The sequence below is a fragment of the Aotus nancymaae genome, unplaced genomic scaffold (genome assembly GCF_030222135.1).
Source record: "Aotus nancymaae isolate 86718 unplaced genomic scaffold, 86718_ANA_hifiasm-v0.15.2.pri h1tg000079l, whole genome shotgun sequence".
In the NCBI taxonomy this organism is placed as follows: Eukaryota; Metazoa; Chordata; class Mammalia; order Primates; family Aotidae; genus Aotus; species Aotus nancymaae.
Genome location: NW_026988494.1, coordinates 9,624,819 through 9,647,890, shown reverse-complemented (window position 1 = coordinate 9,647,890; position 23,072 = coordinate 9,624,819). Strand labels below are relative to the sequence as shown.

At 38.3% G+C, this 23,072-nt stretch overlaps 1 protein-coding gene across 1 annotated transcript in view; it reads left to right on the top strand.

Annotated features, from left to right (window-relative positions):
* The window catches only part of TNKS (tankyrase), a 208,814-nt gene extending 186,029 nt beyond the window's left edge, over positions 1 to 22,785 (top strand). Inside the window, exons 25-27 of the mRNA XM_012468767.3 lie at positions 1 to 187; positions 3,287 to 3,443; positions 9,703 to 22,785. Coding sequence (XP_012324190.1) covers positions 1 to 187; positions 3,287 to 3,443; positions 9,703 to 9,789 — 431 coding nt within the window. The 3' untranslated portion in view covers positions 9,790 to 22,785. The remainder of the gene's footprint in view (positions 188 to 3,286; positions 3,444 to 9,702) is intronic.
* The last annotated feature ends 287 nt before the right edge of the window (positions 22,786 to 23,072 follow it).

The window sequence follows — 23,072 nt, the reverse complement described above, 5'->3', positions numbered from 1 at the left end:
GTTCTCCTTTCATTAATGCCATTATTCATAAAGGGTTTGATGAGCGACATGCATATATAGGAGGAATGTTTGGAGCTGGGATTTATTTTGCTGAAAACTCCTCAAAAAGCAACCAATATGTTTATGGAATTGGAGGAGGAACAGGCTGCCCTACACATAAGGACAGGTCATGCTATATATGTCACAGGTAAGCATCTTGTCTTCAGTGTAACGTTTGCCATCCCCAGGTCGTGAACCAAGAGACAGAGTCTCACTCTGTCCCCCAGGCTACGATGCAATGGCACAATCTCAGCTCACTGTAACCTCCGCCTCCCAGGTTCAAGCGATTCTCCTGCCTCAGCCTTCCAAGTAGCTGGGATTACCACCACGCCCGGCTAATTTTTGTATTTTTAGTAAAGACAGGGTTTTGCCATGTTGGCCGGGCTGGTCTCGAACTCTTGACCTTGTGATCTGCGTGCCTCAGCCTCCCAAAGTGCTGGATTACAGGTGTGAGCCACCACGCCCAGCCCCTTATTGGTTTATCAGGCTCTGCAGAAGTCACAGGTTATCCTCAGTCTTGCATCCCAGTAAATCCTGTTGGCTCTGGGATGGGGTGGGAGCAGCTGATCAGCCTCTGCCCTAACAGGAGCAATAACAGCAGAGCAGGTACCAGAGTTAAAAACCAGGTAGATGTCTTCCAGTCATGGGTTATATAATAAAACTCCCAGCAACTTGGCTGTCTCCTGGAATTCACTTTTTTTGCTTTGTGTAATCAGAATAGGGCAAGGCTAAGGATGATTTCTAAAGAACAAAGAACCTCTAGCTCTAGTCACATTTGAACAAAGACACACATACTTCTAAGGCAGACTCTTTAATTTACTTCTGATGTTGCTGGTGATGTTGTTTTAAGGCAGGATATATAATTAGCCTTGACAACTTAAAATATCAGCTTTGGATTAATAGCAAACAATGAATATTGGCCTTGTTAATAGGATTTTAAAACTCAAAAATCGGAGAGAACAATGGTATACTCTCTCTGATGTCAGTGGCAAAAGAAAAAATAAAATAAAATACTGTCCCTTTCCTTGGCAATGAAAAAATACAAAATAATTATACTATACAAAGATTAGAATTTATTACATTTTTCTGTAAAGTGACCAAATGCATTCTTTTTACAAACCCAGGTTAATAACATATTTTGTAATGTGTTTAAGACCTTAAAAAGACCCAAATAATTTCAGAACAAGGATCTCTGAGGGAAAAAAAAAAAAGCCCCCATAACCTTGAAATTCATTGTGATTATTGACCTTAAAATTTATCTCTCAGTTGTGTTTTGAACAAAATTATTGCCATCAGCCATTCTGATGAGTTGGATGTCATATGTCCAGAAGGAAACTTTCTTCTGTTAAGACCTCTGTGATTAAGAATACAGAGAAATTTTCAAGAATATATAGCATGTAAAAGTTTTTTTTTTTTTTTTGATGCTTCAAACCTAATTCCTCTGGAGACAAAAATGAGCCTAAATAAGCAAGAAAAGTGAATCTCAATGAAGATTAACAGTCACACATTAAAATTAGACACACAAGTTTAAGTCTTAGCCAGGATTTCCTAGAAAACAGCATAAAGCAAAAGTAGGTGACCAGTATTTGATTGGCTAGAGCAGCCCCAGGGAAGCAGGAATGAAAGCCCAAAAAGAATTGAGGTGGAAAAGACAGCAGAGCAACCACAGTGTGGTGCATTAATGAGCTCTGGCCAGAGTCTCACAGTGAGTTGAGTCGATTGCTTAGTCCATGAGACATCTCCAAAGAGGCTGTATGAACTGCAGCATCTCAGAACAGTAGTATGTCAGTGAGAGAGAGAGATGAATTTGTCTGCTGGCTCCTATCTTGCATTTGCCAAAATTTGCCCCATAGGGCTAGTTGGTACCCCTACCATTTAGGCTACAGTATCTGTTGCTTGCCTGTAATGCACCACAGTGTACCAGGCAAGCCAGTGAGCAGACCTGAGCCAGTACTCCACTTGCCCATCTACAGCTGCAGCTCATGGCTAGCTGAGCAGGTCCCACGTCATCTCCTGCCTCAGCAGCAACAGGGGAACCCTGGTGCAGGAAGCAGAAGACCAGGGCCTGTCAGATTCAGCTTTGTGTGACATAATAGACTAGGAGCACACAGAATCTAATGACAACATACCACTGCCGCAAATGTACAGATAGGGCTCAAAAAGCCTCTTTCTAATGGAGAACAAAGCCCTTTCCTCTGGGACCTGCAAGAAAATATAGTAGACCAAACCAGCATCCCAGAGGATCATCAATAGCATCCAACTCAAAAAGCCAGTCCAGATAAGACCTAGTTATCCTGGATCCAGCACAAATTTTAGTTGACTCAAAATAAAATCCCTGGTTAGTTATAACACAAAGATTATACTCCCTTACTAAAAACAATTTGATTGAATTATAATTGTTTACATTGAACAGTGTGACCAATTGTACTAATTAGTTAAAATGTTTGTTGCTTATATTAGGGATTGGCAGACGTTTTCTATAAGGGATATATAATAATTATTTTAGGTCTTGCAGATCATACAGTCCCTGTCACAGTAACTCAGTTCTGTCCTTGTAGTGCAAAATAACCATAGACAATATGTAAATAAATGCATGGCTGTGTTCCAATAAAAATGTATTTACAAAAGCAGGTGGCAGGCTGGATTTGATCCAGGGGCTATAGTTTGCCAACCCCTAGTATATATAATAGACTTTCTTCCCAGTCAACCTTTCTTACTATAATACTTAACATCTGCTCTAATTCATGTTTCACCCAGGTTAATATGATTTTCAGCCATACATTTAAGCTAAGTACTTTTGTTCATGATCCACTTTTATTATTACTATTTATCTCATCCCAGTTTCTACTTTTTCCGCATAATGAATAAACCCAATCTTAACTTCAGTCATTGTTTCCATCAGCCTATTTTTTCACTTTTCACTTACCCATCCATGCAAGAACTCAATTTTTCTCTGGTTATTTCTCTCTTTTTGTACCAGGCAAAATTTACTGCAGGCATTTTCTATGGCTGATTACTAAGCCATACCAAAACTACTTTAAACTTAAAGTATAACTGTTGAGCCTGGTAACTGTTTATAGTAAATCCTTATATCAAATTCCATCCCATTCCTACTCACAAATCTGAAAATGACATTTAAATTAGCTTGCCTCACGTTAAACTTTTTAGAAATTAATAGACCTAGCAGTTATATCATTGTAAGATTTAAAGCTTCCTTCAAAGCATTGCTTTTTTTCTTTTTCCTTAGACAGATGCTCTTCTGTAGAGTGACCCTTGGGAAATCCTTTCTGCAGTTTAGCACCATGAAAATGGCTCATGCGCCTCCAGGACATCACTCAGTCATTGGTAGACCGAGTGTCAACGGGCTGGCATATGCTGAATATGTCATCTACAGAGGAGAACAGGTATGTTACTCATCAATCAAGCATAACCAAGTTACCAAACATGTCAATACAGAACACAGAGACCGTATAAGACTTGAGAAAACCTTTCAATGAAATCCACCACACAGTGTGCTAGTATTAGTTACTTCAGATACAAAATAAAGATACCAAAATAATTCTTTGACATCAACTTTTTACATAAAAGCCATTAGTTAGTTGTCAGCCACATAACACAATGTGAACAAGAGGGCATTTGAGAAATACAGGCTTGGGCTCTCATGCTGTTTTGAGGCCTACTGCTCTGAACTAATGCCTTGTGCCACTTCATGCTCAACATGGCAGGGCAAGATCCATTATCTAGTGGATCTTCATGGATATACATGCCACAGGCTGCTCACATGAGTTGAGTCTCTCTAATTCAGATCATGATATATACGTAGAACTCTAGCTTTCTGAGTCGTAAAGCTACAGTACATGTAATTCTGCCAACTGCTTGATACTCCACAGTAAAATTGGAGAGAGAGAGAGGGAGTGTATGTGTGTGAGTGTGTGTGTGTGTTTGTGTGTGCATGCGTGTATGGAAATATATATACAGACAAAGGTATACATACAGAAAATTTTCTATGGTTTTCAACCCAATCCTTAACTATCACAGTACTGCTAAATTTCTATGAATTTGTCCAAGAACAATAACGATTTGTCTGAACTTAACTGAATTTCAAATGAATACCATAAGTACACTGAAAGAGGAGAGAAAAAATAAGGAAATAACTAAATACACATAACCTATGAAAATGGTATTTTACTCTATGCCTTCAGTTGTGGGCAGGGTAGGGAATGCAGTAGGGGGAAGACTGACAAAGGAATCCTGAGCTCCTTTTAGTGAGTCTGTTGTTGGTGATGGTGTGGGCAAAACAGTGAAACTCTTAGGTGTATTATAGGATTGAGCACATGAGTGGACGTGTTGATGTATTGATTTGAGGAGCCCAAGTTTTCATCGTAGAAGAAGGGACATACAAATATGGAATGGGGAAGGTAAGAAAGACTCTAGGGATGGACTGAAATTGGAAGAATTAATGTGATCTCATGGTTCCAGTGTGTGTGTGTGTGTGTTTGTGTCTGTGTGTCTGTGTGTGTACCCATATAAAGTTATGGGTAAGTAGAAATGTAAGCATTTGTATGTATATGAGTATGTATGTACATATATTTCTTAGCTCCGTCTGCCAAAAGCAAAGAAAGCCAATAGAAAAGAGCCCAGGTCTTGGTCTCTCACTCCCCGCTAAAGGGAACCAGGATATCTTGAAGAAACAGCTAATTCTAGGGCTGGGCAAAATAGGTACAAGGTGAGCTTCAAACATCTTGTTATACCACAAAGTAACGAAGTACTGATGAACAAATCATGGGGACATGCCACAAGGACACAGAAGCCAGCTGAAAGGGGCTACCCCAGTCAAATGTGGGATAATCTGAACGCTAAAATAAGTACAGTCATGAATTTTAAGCCACTGGAAAATATAGAAATTCCTTATTCTACATTGATAATAAATAGATAAGAAAATAAAGGAAAAGTGGGGAGCTCTTGATTACAGTAGAATGCCAAAGGCAAATGGGTAAATGTGAGGGAGTTCTGGAGTTGAAAAAACCATCATTCCCACTGCACATGTAGTGGAGAGAAGGAAAAAAAAAAGAAAGAAAAATCCTCATCATGTAACTATCATGGAAAAGATTAGATCAGGCAAGAATTATCAATGGATGCTAAATATGGGGGATAGTTTCAATAAGGAGAAGAATATTTGCATGGTCTTCTAACTACAAAGTTACTTTCAAAGGGGGCTTGGTAGGGAGTGGTAATTATATATTGGAGAAATGGAACAATGCCTTGACCAGATAATCAAAATCAACATCACTAGTGAGGGACAGATAGGCATATAGTGTGTCTCTAGATGGATACTCTAAAGGCATGACATCTCTGCAGCATTCCAGCCAAAAATACATAAGGTAAGTCTAATAAAAATGAGGAATTTTTTTTTTTTTTACTGTGGAAAGATTGTATTCTTTGAAAGTGTCAATATTTTAAAAGACAGGGAAAGACTATGCTAACTTTCCAGATTAAATGAGGCCCAAGAGACATGAAAACTGAGTTAACTTCCTGCCCCCAAACTGCATCCAGTATTGGAAGAGAATGTACATTATTAGATCAACTGACAAAATTGGAATATGGACATTATATAAATAAAAGTATTTATCACTGTCAAATTATAAGGTTGATTCTGTACTTATGTAAGGCAGTATATCTATTCTTAGAAAATATATACTGGCATATTTACAGATAAAGGACCGTGATGATATATATAACTTATAAACGTTTCAGGGAAAATGCATGCGTGTGTGCTTGTGAGTGTGAATGTGTGTGTTTGTGCAGGGGTATGTATGTGTGGGCTTGGACATATCTAGTATACAGAGATAGGGAAGGTACAAATGATAAAGCAAATGAGATAAATAAAACCTTACCAATAGGTAGATCTGGGTAAAGTTATGTAGCTGCTTTTGGTACCATTTTAATTTTTGCAGCTTACTTGTAAGTTGGCAGCTGTTTCCAAATAAAAAGTTTAAATAGAGAATAAATTTGCCATTCTTTTCTGTTTAAGTCATAAACCTTAGACATCTAGAGAAGATGCTTTTACTTTGATTTAGTAATTATACTTCTAGAAATTTGTTTGGAACAATTAGTGATAGTCACACACACACACTGTATACATGAATATGTGGATAGTCATCACTATCTTGATTATCATAATAAAAAATTTAAACAACCTAAATATTCAGCAAAAGTAGAATTGTTAAATAAATTTTAATATATTCATGTGTCTGGTATTTTTTTAACATTTACATAACATATACCAAACATAGATTCACCCACAACATAAGAATGATTATCACTGGGTATATATAATGAGTGATTTCAGTTCTCTTTACCATATTTTTTTTAATATATGTAAGTTATCTGTAGTAGTAAATATTTCTTTCATAATCAGGCACAAAGAAATAGTAAGTAGTACTTAGAAGATAAGTATAAGTTTACTTTTCTGAAATTTACTGATTATTTAACCATTTCCCAGGTAAAATTTGACTTGATAATTTAGTCAGAGTCTCTGATGAAATAATTTTAGAGAGTGATTATTGCAAAACTTATTTGAAAGAAAAAAGTGCCTTGAAAAATGAAAAGCACTCAGTATTTACTTTATTTCAGGGGAGGATAATTACTTTTCCATATTCAGGTATACTTGTCCACATGGATAGTGTTAACTGTAGGGTCTACTAATTGAGTAGTTTCCCATGAGCAGTTTTTCCTGATTTTATAGTGAAGCTTTCTTTTACTAACTTTTATTTTCATTCTCCTTAGTCACACTTCAAATCATCTTTCACTCTTAATGTTTAATACTTTCAAAAACAGACAAATGTTTTATTATGTGTTTTTTGACTGAGGATTGATTTGAGGAGTGTTATTCATTATTGGTGGGATTGTTTCTTTCTTGAAGATAGAAAAGATATGTTGAAAGTTAACTGAACTGTACTTGAAAATAAAAATGGCTCTGATTATAACATATGATTGGAATTAAAATGTCAGTGGCATTTGTATATGTTGTACTTTAAACTTTACATTAGATATGAAGGAGAGGTGTTCTCTGGTCATTGGTTGCTACAGAGATTTCACCTATTTTGCTGAACTGATGTGAATAATACGGAATTACTTAACTTGGAGAAGAAAAGACTATAGAAAGATTTCTAGAATGGTTTTCAAATATACAAAATTAAGAGAGCATGACAATCCCATCTTCACATCTTTGAAACATAAACTGAGAGCATTTGTATTTAAATTTTAGTGTTAGGAATTTGGATTAAGAAGAAATTTCATAAAGTGAGTTACCAAAAGTGGTTGTGTATTTAAAAAAAATACATTCTATGCTTTTATAACCAGCATGAATTTAAAGTAACTTGACAGAAAATGTTTTTTGATCCATCTTAGGCCCATCTAGTTCTGCAGTTTGATAATTCCCTTGCCTTAAATCCCTCTGGACTTTGATGTGAATAATCAATATCTTAAAGGGTACATAGAAACTATTCAGTAGCCTGATCAGTAAGAGCCAGGAGCACTCAGATAAGGACCTTTAAGTAATTTATGCCATTAGAATCTTAGCATCTGCCTGACTAAAATGTACATATGTCAGGGATCACCCTAAATCATGAGCTACCTAAATGCAAACACCAGCATTATTGACTCCTTTGCTTAAACAACTTTTCCTCAAGTAAAATAATGTGTCATAGAAAGTATTATAGATATTGAACTTCACTGAGACAAAAGGAAGTAGGAGTGGGCTTCCACTGTATTCTTTTTACATTTCTAATGTTTTTGTCTGGCTGGATGGTAAGCTCCTTCGCAGCAGGGTCCACATCTCGCACCGGAGTGTTTTTATGTGGTAGATGCTCAATACCTGTATGCTGGTGATAAATAGTTTTCTTGACTATTAAACCATCTGGTTAATTAATTAGTATTTTTATTTTTTACCAGTATTTGAGCTTTGCTAGGTTTTTTATCCCAACTCTAGAATTAGCAGTAGGTATTTGACCTAGATTGTTTTAGTAAACCATTTCAAAACTTAAGTGTACATCTTAAAGTAAAACTACAGATAGTTTCTTTTGTGAGAAACTATAATATTCTCACAAAAATAAAAGTAGAAACTGGTTACTGAGACTTCAGATTGGAAAGTCAGGAGAGATTTTCAATCTTGGTTTATTTCCACTGAGTATACTAAAGATAGAAACTGTTGCTGTTTTTGACTAAAATCAGAGCAGACTGGAATTACAGAAAATAATACTATGAATGGTTCCTTATATATATATATGGGCAAAACTTAACGTATTTATGGTATTTTGTTCTTTTTAAAGTCCTTGCTGAGACCTTTTAGGAGGCAGTACTCTCTAATCAATAATAATACTACTAATAATAATAACTCACACATCTTAGATTCTTACTATGCCAGACCTATTCTAAGACTTTTGCATTTAGTTCTCACAAAAATTGTAATATTATTAAATATTAACATTAATATTATTAAATATTATTAACATTAATGTCATTAACATATTAAATATTATCTCACAAAAATCCTAATATTATAGCCTAACATTTAAAGATGAGGAGAGCTGAGGCACAGCTGTATGTTTCTGTCTTTCAAGATCAAGTTGTATAGCTACAAATTATTCAGTAAATCTATCACGTTTATTTCTGCATTTTAAATATTAAAGTTCAGTTTTTTCTTATCCTTCATTACTTTTATTATCTTATCCCATGTCTATATACAGGCAGTTGGTCAGCATTGAACAAACTATTTTTGGTCCCCAAAACACTTTGCTCACCCAAGAGTCTTTTTTTAAGTCACAGACCACTCTGAAATACTGATTCTAGTCTCGTCTCATGTTATACTTAGGATTGAAGAATTCCTATGTAGTCACACACTAAGGGGTGTCCTGCCTTTCCTTCCAATTGCTGCCCTCATTGTGATTTCTGGTTGAGGTTTTCAGCAGCTTCCTCTGGTCAGCCTTCTTTTTCCTGCTCCCACCAAGAAGTACTCGTACTCTTGCCATTCCAGACACAGCCTTATGTTTTGCTGACTGCAAGAAAGAAGAGACAATGAGAATATGAAGCAGGCCAGTCTAAATTGGAGCCCTTATCTTTCCTGTAAATGATGGCTTTGATTAGTCAGTTTTAAAAAATTATTCCCAAACTGTTGCTTCCGGGTTATTGGTGACTCTGTAATCTCACCCTTACTCCTTGTAGCTCAGTGGGTTACATCATCTTCTATGATTAATTTGGACTTGATTCAGCAAAATTATTCTTTCATTTAGCAGACTTTTATTAAACACATGCTGTGTGAGAGCACTAATGCTCTGTGAGGTGAAAAAGAAAGATATTAGTGCTGCCTCGGGCCTTGGTTTACCTACTTATGACACGTGGCTCTCTAATAAGGGATGAATGGAGTTTAACTAATTTACAGTATTCAAAGTAGAAATAACATTCAGTTTTCTAGATTGTAGGGTTTATACATGTTTATATACAGTTAAGTAGGTGGACCTCCAAATGGTTCAGACACCTACTAAGAGACTGGGTCTATGTAGAATATTGGCCACGATTAATAGCCTTTAAGTCTTCCACATTCAGTAAGGCTTTAATATTGTGCCTGCTAGAAGGGTGATTTATTTTTCTTCTTGTCCTTCCCAGGCGTACCCAGAGTATCTCATCACTTACCAGATCATGAAGCCAGAAGCCCCTTCCCAAACTGCAACAGCCGCAGAGCAGAAGACCTAGTGAATGCCTGCTGGTGAAGGCCAGATAAGATTTCAACCTGGGACTAGATTACAGAGGCTTGTTTCTAACAGCAACATCAATATTCTATAAATCCCTGACAGCCTAGAAATAAGCTGTTTGTCTTTTATAAAGCATTGCTATAGTAATGAATATAGTATGAGTAACTGATACATACTCACTGCTACTGTTCCCTTTGAGGAAATGTTTACAGGGGCGGCCTTTTAACATATCTCAGGCTCATTTTCATTGCAATTATCCATTTCTAAAACAAGATTGCTTTGATCTAGACTTGGAAATGGAAGATAACCAATACTTTTTCAAATATTCACAATTCACACACTACATTTGTTTTGTTATGCATGACACGTGTATATAAAACAAATATACACATATGACAGCAACAGGCTCGTTTTTTATTTGCCAGACATGCATCATTGGCTATTGTTTGTTTGTTTGGTTGGTTTTTGTGTTTTTTTGGTTACTTTGAACATGAGCCAGAGCCTTCTTGAGGATATTTTGCACAAAGTCATGCTGACAAAATCATTAGCAATGCAATCTAAGCTTCTGGCTGAGCAAGATTCAGTCTCCACTTTTTAGTTTTTTTTTTATTTTGCTCTGTAGCTGCACTTCTCATTAACGTAAATTGAGATGAAAAGCAAACAACATCAAGTTTTACCATCCTTTTATGAATCGGCCATCTTACAAGGGAAGGGCACAAACACCAACCTGACTTAGGAACTCCTAAATTCAGAGAAGTCAAAGCTGGCGAAGGCCACTTGCTCTCTCCAATACAAGCCTGCCACAGAAGCCTTTGGGACAGTGCTGGAGATTAGGCTGAACACAGCCAGGGACAGGCTTGAGTTCCAAGGTGAAAAAACGGGGGAGGCTGTGAGGGAGGAGTTGCATTAAGGAGAGTGAGGAGCATGTGGTTCTATATCATTGCAGCCCCACTGGATCCAGGGGACGCCTCCAAAAATAAATGCTTCCCTTCCCTTAATCTGTACTGTTGGGATTGTTACCCCACTCCAAATTAGTTGCCTTATTTCAGAAGTCAGTGAAATTACTGTACTTCATTAGAGTCACAAAAAGACCACGTTATTGTTTCTTTAGTTGAGAAAGCTAAGATTCAGACCCTAATAGTGGATAGATACACACAAATGCAAGGACTTTTTTGTTTACTCCAGATTTGGGGTTTATTTTGAGTGGCATGCTTCAAATAGTTCATAAAGATCCTTGCGTTAAATTTTTGGATGATTTCTTCAAACTTCTTAGTGTATGTAGACAAGGAGAACAAAAACTGAAACCAAAGCCCTTTTCGTTTTTTTTTTAAATGAAGGTAAGAAAGAAATACCATACAATTTTCTTTGTGAAATTACTGTCTATTTTCATCAACATTGACCAAGTGCCATTGACATTTATAAAAAAATTATCCCTTATAGTTCTTACACTTGCCCTTTTCACCTTAACTGAATATGAATTGAGTGCACTAACTTCTTTACTTGATATACTGTGCATCTGCTCTGCTTTGAAACAAAAGAAATAGAAACACGAGGAGGAATAGGAAAGACAGTGTGACACAAACTTGCCATTGCAATTGAAAGCCCTGAAAACAATGGGTTTTTAAATGCAAGGCGATTAAGCTGTGACCTCCTTAATCTCCTGAAGCAAAATAAAATGGTTACATGCAAAAATTCTAGAAATAGGCTCTTAAAATATACATTTTGCTTTCATGTTGGCTTCAATTCAATGCTGGAACTAGGCATCCAGACTAGTTTGAATTTTGTAGCTGAATCTTGCATGGGTCCTCAAAATTAAATCAAGAATTGGCCTCAGTTGTTGCTTCTTTTGAAGTTTTAGTGACCCAAGCTGGGTGTTTGTGTCATGGCTACTTGTTTAATAGCACCAGAATTCCATATGAAGCTTTGAGAGTTGATATTCAATAAGAGGGCTTTTTTTCCCCCCTTTTTCCTTCTCTTTTTGCTGTGACAAAGGGTTGAAGAAATTGCCATCTGTGTAGTTTTCAGTAGCGGTGAAGTGTGTATTACTTACCTTCCCCCAGACATAGTTTAAAATGGTAAACACAGCTGTGATTTTTTTAGTTAAGTAAAAGTTAATATGGTATAGATTTGGAAAGCTTTATAGCTTCATTAAAAAGATAAACCACTACCCAACTGTGGTTATATGTTGTTTCCATCATACTAAATAGATTAATTGATGTGCCAGTTTTAATCTTGGGCCTTACACTTGAGAAGTTAAACTGTGGTTCAATATTTAAACTGCCAATGTTGTATGTCTGATGTTTTGTGTGCCAAGTGAAGGTACTGTATAAGGAAGACATTTGCAATGCTTCTTGTCTTACAGTGATTCAAGTAGTTCTTGAAAGAATGTGCATGCATTATTCATCTGCTTAAGAGAGTCGGTTAATGGATATATCACAGGAGCCAAATACATTTTTTTAGACCTTGAAAACCAAAGGTCATTATGAGTGCACTCAAAAGTTAGCAAAAGTCGATTACATTTGGGATTTTTCATCTGTAGCCATATGAAGAACCTTTCCAATATAAAAACATGGCATTAAATTAGACTGAAGTCTGTTTTATTTTTTGTATATGTACTATATAGAAATACTAACAAGTTGGGAACATCCAATATGGCCTACCCTGAAATGGCCCCTCTGTTTCCCTAACCACATGGAAGAAAGAATCTGAACATCTCCACCAGCTTTACTGGAGTTCCAAAACTAAAGGGCTTTCTAGACCTGATGGTTCCAGTTTACCTGGTACTGGCCAACTGGATACTTGACTCAGGCATAAATTAAGTGCCCTGGTCCTGATACTTTCTCCTGTATTTGACCTCTTTCCCTTTTCCCTAGATTACGAGTCTGGAATTAAAGTGAGCTCCAACAATGACCTTGGACCCCATTCATTTTCTCCTCATCTTGGGTCTTAAAAAAGGAGACCAGATACCTCTTAGTTTTTGTATCACAACCAGGAATGGATATTAGGCCTCATGCGCTTTGCTCAGAACACTCTGCCGCTTTGTTAACAAATGACACCATGGAACCCAGAATTTTGATTCTATGCAAAATAATAGCAGTGCAACCAGGATTCTTGTTTTCCTTTTCCTTCTTGGAGTTTGGAATTTCTAGCTTTTCAAGCAACCTAAGTAGAATAAACATTAGGATGTTTTCATGAAATAGCATCCTTGTACTCCTTTGAGCTTGATGTTAGTGGCTAGACTGATTTCCCTTTGCTCTCAAAATAGCAAAGTGCATTGAAATATACAGAGAAATGCCTGAAGCAAATAAAGTAATGTAGATTAACATTCTATTATTGTTGCCATTTTACAAAAAAATAAAATTTTGATTTATGCTGGAAAACGGCATCAGAATGCAATAAGTTGTCTAGGTTTTTCTCTGTTTCACTGTATCTCCCAGTTGCACGAAGGGTTATTGGGCATTGCTCTTCCTCCCTTTTAAACATGTGCACTATCTGGATTCCTGTAAATGGCCTTGCAAATAGAAGTGGTGTGTATTTTCAAGCACCTTTCCCCCATTGTGTCCGTGTCCCATTTGTGTGATATCTGTGATAAACAGCCTTCTTAACTGTGTTTTCTGTTGGACTAATTATCTCACATAAAGCTATAGACCTTACTAATTGGCAGATATTCCAAACTGACATTAAGATAAGGTTTCATATCCAAAATGTATTTGAAGAGTAAAGTTAAATTTGTCTACTGTCAGATCAGTGACAGAGAAGTGAAAAGAATAGTTGTGAAAGTGATGTTTGAGCTGTTGTATGCATGTAGTATATGAAAAGGAAATGCATTCAAAAAATACTACTCTAAAACATGAGGCTTCTTCAGCAACTTGTGCATTCTGCTATTAATAGACAAATTTTTCTCCTTGAGAAAGCCTTAACTGTGACAGAAAGTTTTTAACCTTTTATATTTTAATAAGTAAAACATTGTAGTCCCACTGCTTAGCATTTGAAAGGTGTGTCAGTGAGTCAGCCGTGTCTCCATGTGTTTCATATCTGTTAATCTTATTTTATGAGGGTATATTTCATAAGTAATATTCCCTTACATGCAGTGGAGCTGATTAAAATTAATCCATTTCAATTTCTCCATATCGGAAATTACTCAGCTACCAGATTTCTGGTTTGGAGAAGTGCTGGAAAGACTTCAAAGCCTATTAAATTGGGTATGTGGGGAGACAGCAACAACTGTGATACGTTGTAGAATTGGAGTGATATGCAAGCTGTGTTTTTTAATTGTTTTAAAATGTAAACTACGGTTATACTAAAGTGAAAACCTATAGGAAACTAAAGATTTTATATACTTTGTACGACCAAATGTAGTCGTAGTATGACCAGTTTTATACATTGCCAGAGAGTTCTGCCTCCTCTGAAATAACATTCACACTGTAGATTGCATTTCGACTTTTCCTTCTTTCACGTTCTTTTTTGCTTTACACTTAACGTCTTCGCACCTGCCCTACCACCCATCCTTCCAAAGAGATTTCTCTCATGTTCCAAAATTCAAATTCTTTTGTGATTTCTTTTATCGGTCTATCTACCCATTTCTGCAGGCAGCACTGAAAGCCCTTTGTTGATTCAGAGTTTTTGCAGAGAAATGCAGTCAAACCCTGGTAGTGGGGTGTCCCTCACATACCCGTGCACCCCTCCCAAAGTTCAGGATGAAAGGCTAGACAACCCACAGTGAAAGTTAGGAAAGAACACAGATCTTTGAGGCCAATAGCCTAGACCTAGAAGATGACCTTGACTATGTAACCATTGTCTTCATGACATAAAACGTTGAAACTCTTCATGTGCATATAACATCTGCTTCTGCTCCCATCGTTTCAAGCTCATCTTATCTTTGTAGTAGTAATATTTGTCTTTGATACCTACAAACTAAAAAGGTACTTTTATCAAGGTTTCTCAAAACATTTACAAAACCAGCTTTGAGGAAATGTAGAGTGTTGCCTGGCAACAGCGTTCAGAGTAGTAACTGTATTTTCTCATTGTGATGTTAGTCTGTGTAAGTAACTAGTATAGTGACTCTTTGGTTCATTATTGGCGTTGTTTTTATTTTTAGTCTCTGTGTGACCCACCAGTGGCAGGGGTTGTTCCAAACGCCTCTCCTTTCTTTTTTGCATTTGTCTATTTATAGGGTTGTCAGATAAAGTCCAAGATGCCCAGTTAAGTTTGAATTTCAGAGAAACAACTTTTTAGCTTAAGAATGTTTCGTGTAATATTTGGCATATATTTACAGTTAAAGCATTCATTATTTGTCTGAAATTCAAATTTAACTGAGCATGCTGGGTTTTTTTCACTATTTTGTTTTTCTAAATCTGGCAATCCTACAGATTTGGTCATGGAAAATCACTTACCGCATGTTAAACTCCTCTAGTCTTCTTCATCTTTTCGCCTGAAATCGAGTTCCTTTTTCCCTCACCCTCTACTTCTTTCCAAAGGAGGGCGTCAAGGGACTTAACCTGCCTGCATGGTGGGTTTCTATTTAAGACATCTTTGTGATTATATTTAACGTGTAACTGTGCTTTGGCTTACCGTCTAGCTCACTGTACTTGTAATTGATTAATACTCAATAAAACCATTTTTAAAGTACACTGTGTGTGGATAGCAGTTAGCGCTTATGTGTTTTCGTTTTGCCCTGCTTGTTCATTTCTGCCTGATCAACCTTAACACAGCTGACCTTAACACAACTGAAGATGGAGAGGGAGGCTTGGTATTTGTATTACCAAGCCTCCCTCTCCATCTTCCAATGAGACCTGGGTTTGAAGTGACTTATCCTCACCTCTCAGCCCACATGGGAGTTACTAAAGTACAGCAATAGCAGGAGCAACATGGGTTCCTTTTAGAAATATCTCTTAAACAAACAGGCTGACACTAGAGTCAGACCTCATACCAGGTCCAGAGGCAGCCCAGAGGCCTTATACAACATGATTGCTCAGACGCTCACCCTCTCCACCTCTTGAGGAGAGAGAGGGGGAAGAACACCCACTTTGTGCAACAGTAAATATTAAATACCTAGCATGGTGCCTGGCACAGAGGACTAGGAAAATTCTTCCATTCCTTCCCCTCTTCTTTCTCCATGCCCAGGGATCTATTACGTAGCAAATTTGAGGGTAGAATTTTATCTGTACAGTAACTTCTTTTGCCAGAGGGATTGTCAGAGCGACAAAGCGACATAAATGGAAGTGCTCTAGTAACCCTGCAAATAACAATAGCTACCATTGAGCCCATACATGAACCAAGTACTTTGCATATGTACATTTTGATTAATAACCCCAAAAACTTGGCAAAACTGGCCTTTTAATTCTGTTTTAGAGATGAGGAAGTGAAACTGGAAGTGGTTAAATTCGTTATTTTATATCCCAGAATACCTTCCACTATGAGACTAAGTACCAGTTGCTATGCATCAGTCACCAATAATACATGGAGTTGCAGCGTTTAACCGGGAGCAAAAATACAGACTTGACTCTACTACATGATTTTATGTCAGTGTCTCATGAGACAATCAGATTCTAAATGCCATTAGACTCAGGTATTCCCTTTTGGTTATAGAAAGGGAAATTATAGAGGGGACACATTTGGGACTAAGGGGTTAGAGAAAGGGTTATAGAAATAGAAATTATCTGACTTGTGCACAGAAAGCAAGTGGAATATAAAACAGCAACTTAGAATGTCAACAGCCTGGGTTGGTTTATGATACGGACGTATTCCAAGAGCCTACTTTTATAGCATGAACCACTGTGGGTAGGAGATTGGGGAAAGTGGGGAGGGGCAGCTGTAAATTGCTTGCTAGATTGGTTTATCTTCTAAAGGAAATTACTTGCTAGAAAACTAGATCCTATTAGTCAAAGGATGGGTGCTTCTTGGGTAGCCAGTTTTGAAGAACTGTCTTTGGATTATGTTGTCTACATTGAGTGTTTGGATGCTGTGACCCAATTTCTTAGATTAGAGGCAGCATGTCCTGTTTATAGCACCTATCAACCTTTGTCATTTGGCTAGGTTCACTTTTCCTCATGATCTTATAAGACTGTACAGTAGGCCTCCAAACTGAAAGAGCACCTGCCACTATACTGGAAATAATGAAAGTTGGATCATCTATTCCTATTAAGTTGGAACCTAACAGGTACTGGTTGGCATCAGCTCTGAACACTTGGATATATAAAAAACAAGTGGAAAGGGGATGGTGTGTACATCTTCATTTATACCAACTCCCACCCACATACAGTGCTAAGAAAACAACTTTGCATTAGACAATATAGAAGTAAGATGTTAATTTTGTCAATATGATTCTCGGCATACTCTTCATGGCCAGGGACCCATTTGTAAAATAAGTCTATTCACCTGTACTTTCATAACTCTGCCTACAAATCAGTGGTGTGTAACACAAACATAAAGTATAAGGTGACCATGGTTGTGAGTCATTGGGAGTATGTAGAGGCCGAAGTCAGGAAACCAGTGCTTGCCCTACAGTACAGAATTGCTTCACAACTTCAAGGCAATTCTATGAAGGCCATGTCTCTACTTTTCATCTGTCAAGTAGGAATACTGGCTGCCATATAGTTATTTAATCTAGGACTACTTAACAGATGTACAAGATGTTGCAATTCGAATGTTTTTGGAGTCTGAGGAGAAGATGGAAGTAGAACAATGAAAATTTTAGGTGTCTAGTCTGTTAGTTTGACTGTTACCAAAACACCTGGGGTTTTGTCTAGGCCCCGCTGCTCACTGCACAGAAAGCCAATGACTGAGATGATGAGTATTGCCGAGGAAGAAGGCTTTAATCGGGTGCTGCAGCCAAGGAGATGGGAGTTCAGTCTCAAATTCATCTCCCTAACTAAAACTAGGAGTTGATATAGCAGGGAAGAAATGTGTGAGAAAACAGGAACTAAGGAGGGGCAAGGAAGCAATCATGACGATTGAGGAGTTGGGCATCTCACTGTCTGGATGTGCTGATCTGGTGAGTTTCAGTTTTTTGATGCTTTTTGAGAGGCCTGAGGGATCCTTTCCTGAGGAAGGAACTAAGATAAAACAAAGATAAGTTGTGAGCTTTAAGACCAAAAGAGTCCATTTCTATGTTTATCAAAAAACAACTGTGTATGGGACTACTGGGTCAATTTCATGACTAGCTTGCTGAAAAACTGTAGGATTAAATCCTCCAGCTCTGCCATCGGAAGGCCTGAGTTCATAGTTTGGTTTTACCATTTACTGGTCATGTGACCTTGAGAAGTTCCTTACTCTCCTTGGGCCTCAGTTTCCTCATCTTTAAAAATGAGTACTACTGCTACTACTATTACATAGAGTTGCTATGAGAATTAAATGAGTTAACTTGCATGGTACATTGTCTTTTTTTTTTTTTTAATCTGAAACTAGCTTTCCATTCTGCCTCCTAAGAAAAAGCATATGATTGGCTAGAAAGGAAGATTAGAAGAAAGCATATCTATGACTGGCTCAGACTCCTTAAAGAGTTTTCCACCTAACTGAAGCCCAGAGTGCTGCAGAGTGGAACCAAATGTCTACCATCAGCCCTAACATTTTTATCAGTGAACTACCGTACTGGCCCACAGCTCTTTCCAGTTCTTCTGGGGTTGCTCCTTACTGAAGCAGTAATGAGAACACACTATTTCACAGCAAGGTATGTACAACTACTTCTTTACCAGTGTTGACGTTGATGCACATAGTACAGCAAAAGTTCCCCAGAAGTCATCCAAATCCCCAGAAAGAAAATCCTAAAACTATTACTGTATTACGGTTAGACTGTAGAAGGCTCACACACACAGACCCAAGGCAAATGTTGGGGGTGGGGGTTGGGGATGAGTTCAGGGAAGGCCTCCCATTCAATAATGGGCCTCCATTATTGGGCCCATTATTGAATGAGGGGAGGGTCTCCCATTCAATAATTCAATATCTAGGACTTCAGGAAGGAAACGATCCAAAATGTGATCAAAGTAACCACATCTTTGATCAGGGAAAGACTTGGCCAGTTAGACATTTTCTAAAATTTGAGCAGAAGGCTTAGAGGAAAAGAAGAGCTGGGCGCGGTGGCTGTGGCTCAAGCCTGTAATCGAGCACTTTGGGAGGCCAAGGCGGGTGGATCACGAGGTCAGGAGATCGAGACCATCCTGGTCAACATGGTGAAACCCCGTCTCTACTAAAAATACAAAAAATTAGTCGGGCATAGTGGCGCGTGCCTGTAATCCCAGCTACTCAGGAGGCTGGGACAGGAGAATTGCCTGAACCCAGGAGGCAGAGGTTGAGGTGAGCCGAGATCGCGCCATTGCACTCTAGCCTGGGTAACAAGAGTGAAACTCCGTCTCAAAAAAAAAAAAAGAAGAAGAAACAAGGAGAGATCTCAGGTTTTCTCGTAGGAGGAGAGCAAGAATCTTGGTTACCACTCAAGTTGACTTAAGCCTGATTTCATCATCATCTAGTAGCATTTCTCATGGTCACAGCTATGAGGGAGAGAAGGGCAAAGATGTATCCAATACTTTTTATTAATTTAAATCCGTTCCAAATCCATTACTCTGATAAATTGCACTTTTATTGTTCCTGATTATAGTTGTTTGGCTATCTATGTGTTTTGGACTTGTCTTTGATTAGATGGCTCATTTTTTTTCATGTCAGGAACCATGGGATCCCCAATCCTGTGACAGTGCCCTGAACATAGAGCACATGGAGCACTGTTTCTGTCTCCAAGCAGCGTTTAAACAGGCTGTTACACTGGCAGCCTGTCCTTTAATAAAGAGGCTAGATCTTGTAAAAACCACATTCCAATACCCTAAGCTGACCACATGCTAAAGGATGAGGAGTGCAAAATAGCATTTCATAGACTCTGAGAACCGAAATGGGTCTTTAGAGATCACCTGGTCCAGCCACGTTGTTTTTAGGATGAAGAATTTGTCAAAGGCCACATAGCTACAGTGAGGCAGGGCAGAATTCAAACTTCTGGCTATCATTTGGACTTAGAAATAGTATTCACAACCTCTGACACTAATTCTTAAAATGACCATCTTTAATTATTCACACTCTTTCCTCTTTCTTCTAACCTGCTACAGACAGCTACTAAGCCCTGTAGAAATACTTTGGCCATCAAATCTCTCATGCATCCCTTGAGATCATGCCTGGACTAGCAATCAGTCACCCCCACTACCAAAAACTTCTGAAAGCACACTTCTGATTAGAGAACTATGTTGTGTGGGAATTTACATTGATGGAATGGTAGCCTCCACAGATACTACCAGGCAGACTATCCCAGAGTTCATAGAACAGAAAGGTCCAAACCAGATGAAAATGCTCAAATATTTTTTTTTGTTTGTTTGTTTTTTGTTTTTTGAGATAGATCTCACTCTGTCACCCAGGCTGTAGTGCAGTGGTGCAATCTTGGCTCACTGCAACCTCCACCTCCCAGATTCAAGCGATTCTCCTGCCTCAGCCTCCTGATTAGCTGGGATTACAGGCATGCACCACCATACCCAGCTAATTTTTTGTATTTTTAGTAGAGGCAAAGTTTCTCCATGTTGGCCAGGCTGGTTTTGAACTGACCTCAGGTGATCCGCCCGCCTCAACCTCCCAAAGTCCTGGGATTACAGGCATGAGCCACTACACCCAACATCAAAAACTTTGTATTACTTATTTTAATGAATAAATCATTTAGTTTTTGAATTAATTAAACCACATAACCAGAAGAAAAGAGTTGGCATACTTAGAATAGGGTACAAGAGATTACACTACCTGAATCTTGAGTTACACAATGTTCATGTTTTCTCCCCCTCAATTACTCATCTTCCTCGTCTGTCACATCAGCCCTCTTGCTGATGGTACAGTTTCAAGGAAGAGAGTGTGTGACTTCACGGTACTTAGAGCACCTTCCAAGTAATGGGGAAGGAGGCAATGAATGCAAATTTAATGCAAAATAATTGAGATAAGTCTTCTCAGAATCCTTCAAGTCCCAGCTCAAATATCTTCCAAAAAAAGCCATTCTTTGCCTACCTGGGGCCATGTGACCACTCAGCCCTTTGAGTCAAATCTGTGCCCAGTAGGTACTCCGTTAAACTACATCACCGTCTATGTATTTGTATGTTTCCTCTACCACCACAGGCATTTGAGGCTGCAGTGAGCCATGATCATGCCACTGTACTCCAGCCTAGGCAAGACTGGATCTCTACAAAAAAAATGTTAGAAATAGCCAGGCATGGTGGTGAACACCTGTAGTCTCAGCTACTCAGGAGGCTGAGGCAGAAGGATTGCTTGAGCCCAGGAGTTCACAGCCGTAGTGAGCTATGATCACACCACTGCACAACCTGGGCAACAGAGCAAGAACCCATCTCTTAAAAAAAAAAACACAGGATAGCAGATACCCTAAAGAATTGAAAGCAGGGGCTGGGCGTGGTAGCTTACACCTGTAATTCCAGCATTTTGGGAGGCCAAGGCAGGCAGATCACTTGAGGCCAGGAGTTTGAGACCAACCTAGCCAACATAGCAAAAACCTGTCTCTACCAAAAATTCAAGAATTATCTAGGTGTGGTGGTGTGTGCCTGTGATCCCAGCTACTTGGGAGGCAGAGGCACAAGGCTGCAGTGAGCCAAGATCACACCACTGCACTCCAGCCTGGGCAAAAGTGTGAGACTCAGTCTCAAACAAACAAACAAAAAAGCTACTGAACATCATAGCTTAGTTCTGCTCACCCTAAGTGTGCTCAGAAGACATATTAGCCCACAACTGGGCAAAATCATCTAACAGAACTGATTTTATAACAAAGTGTTAAATATCTCATGTAATTTAAAGAGTACCGTACTGAAAGTGAAAGTCAAGATGCCCGTATGGGTGGTGGTAGTATGGTGTGAACTCAAAATATCTGAGACAGATCTCAGTCAGTTTAGAAAGTTTATTTTGCCAAGGTTAAGGATGCATCCATGACACAGCCTCAGGAGGTCCTGATGGTAGTCCAAGGTGATCCGGGTACAGCTGGCTTCTGTACATTTTAGGGAGACATGAGACATCAACAAATATATGTAAGGTGTACATTGGTTCCAACTGGAAAGGTGAGATGAGACCAAAAGTGGGGATGGGGGCATCCAGGTCATAGGTAGATAAGAGAAAAACGGTTGCATTATTTTGAGTTTCTGATAAGCCTTCCACTGAATACACAATTTATAGGAATAGTCACTTAGGCCTTAGTCTCTTAGTGAAACAATACGGCAAAGGAAGCAATTAGATAAGCATTTGTCTCATGGTGAGCAAAGGGATTGAGTTCTGTGTGTCCACAAGGAATTTCCTTGTGGCCTAGTAATTTTTAGGGTCCCAAGATTTATTAGTGATTTCCATTTGGCTTAGTGATTTGGGGAGACTGAGATTTGTTTTCCTTTTTCAATGGTTTCTACTGAATGCATATCACTTCTGCACCACTGTAAAGTCAAAAAATTATTAAATCATATCCTGGTAACTTGGGGACCATCTGTATGTTCCACTTTTTCCAAATGTTTCTATGTGTCCCTTGGCAGGGCTCTACCATGTCCATCATATACACCCTACCTATTTCTGTTAAAGTCTGTCATTGGTGTGAGAAGTAGAAAAGCTCCTTTTTAAAGTTTTCTTCCTTGTTAAAGAATAAGTGTGCTAATAACTTTGTTAAGCCCTATCCTATGTAGCTGTTAAACATGCCATGCTTGCAGACAGGCACGTAGTACAATCAATATCCTTGTACTTTAAAATATCTGTGCTGGACGTGCTCACAGGCATGTCTCAGCTCTCCATTGCTTTTACCTATTAAGAAAAGTTTTAAGTTGTTAGTCAATTGGGTTTTAGTTTAGATTGTGAGGTCTGGCTCCAGCCAGTAGTGACCAGACACAGCAGTAAGGATGACCCCAAATGTGTAAGGAATAAATTTGTGTGTTTTCCTTTGTTCATTATACTCTTGTGACAAGATGGCTAGCAGTCTAGGAAGTAAAATTGCATTGCTGAAAGATCCTTTGTCTCAGTGCTGATTTTTCTTTGTGGCACCAAGCATCTATTTCCAAAAATAGGTATGTTATGATTGCAAATGGGATTTTCTACCACTTCTAGTTAATTTTTAATTGATATTTCCTGTAGGAAAGCTGTTTGTATTTACTTTGTAATCAACCACTTACTGAATTACCTTATCTCTGATAGTTTGTCAGTTGATTCCCTTTCGTTTTCCACAAATCATCTGAAAATTGTTGGACTGCCCACTTTCCACATTGTATACTTCATTTCTTTCCTTTGCCAATTACA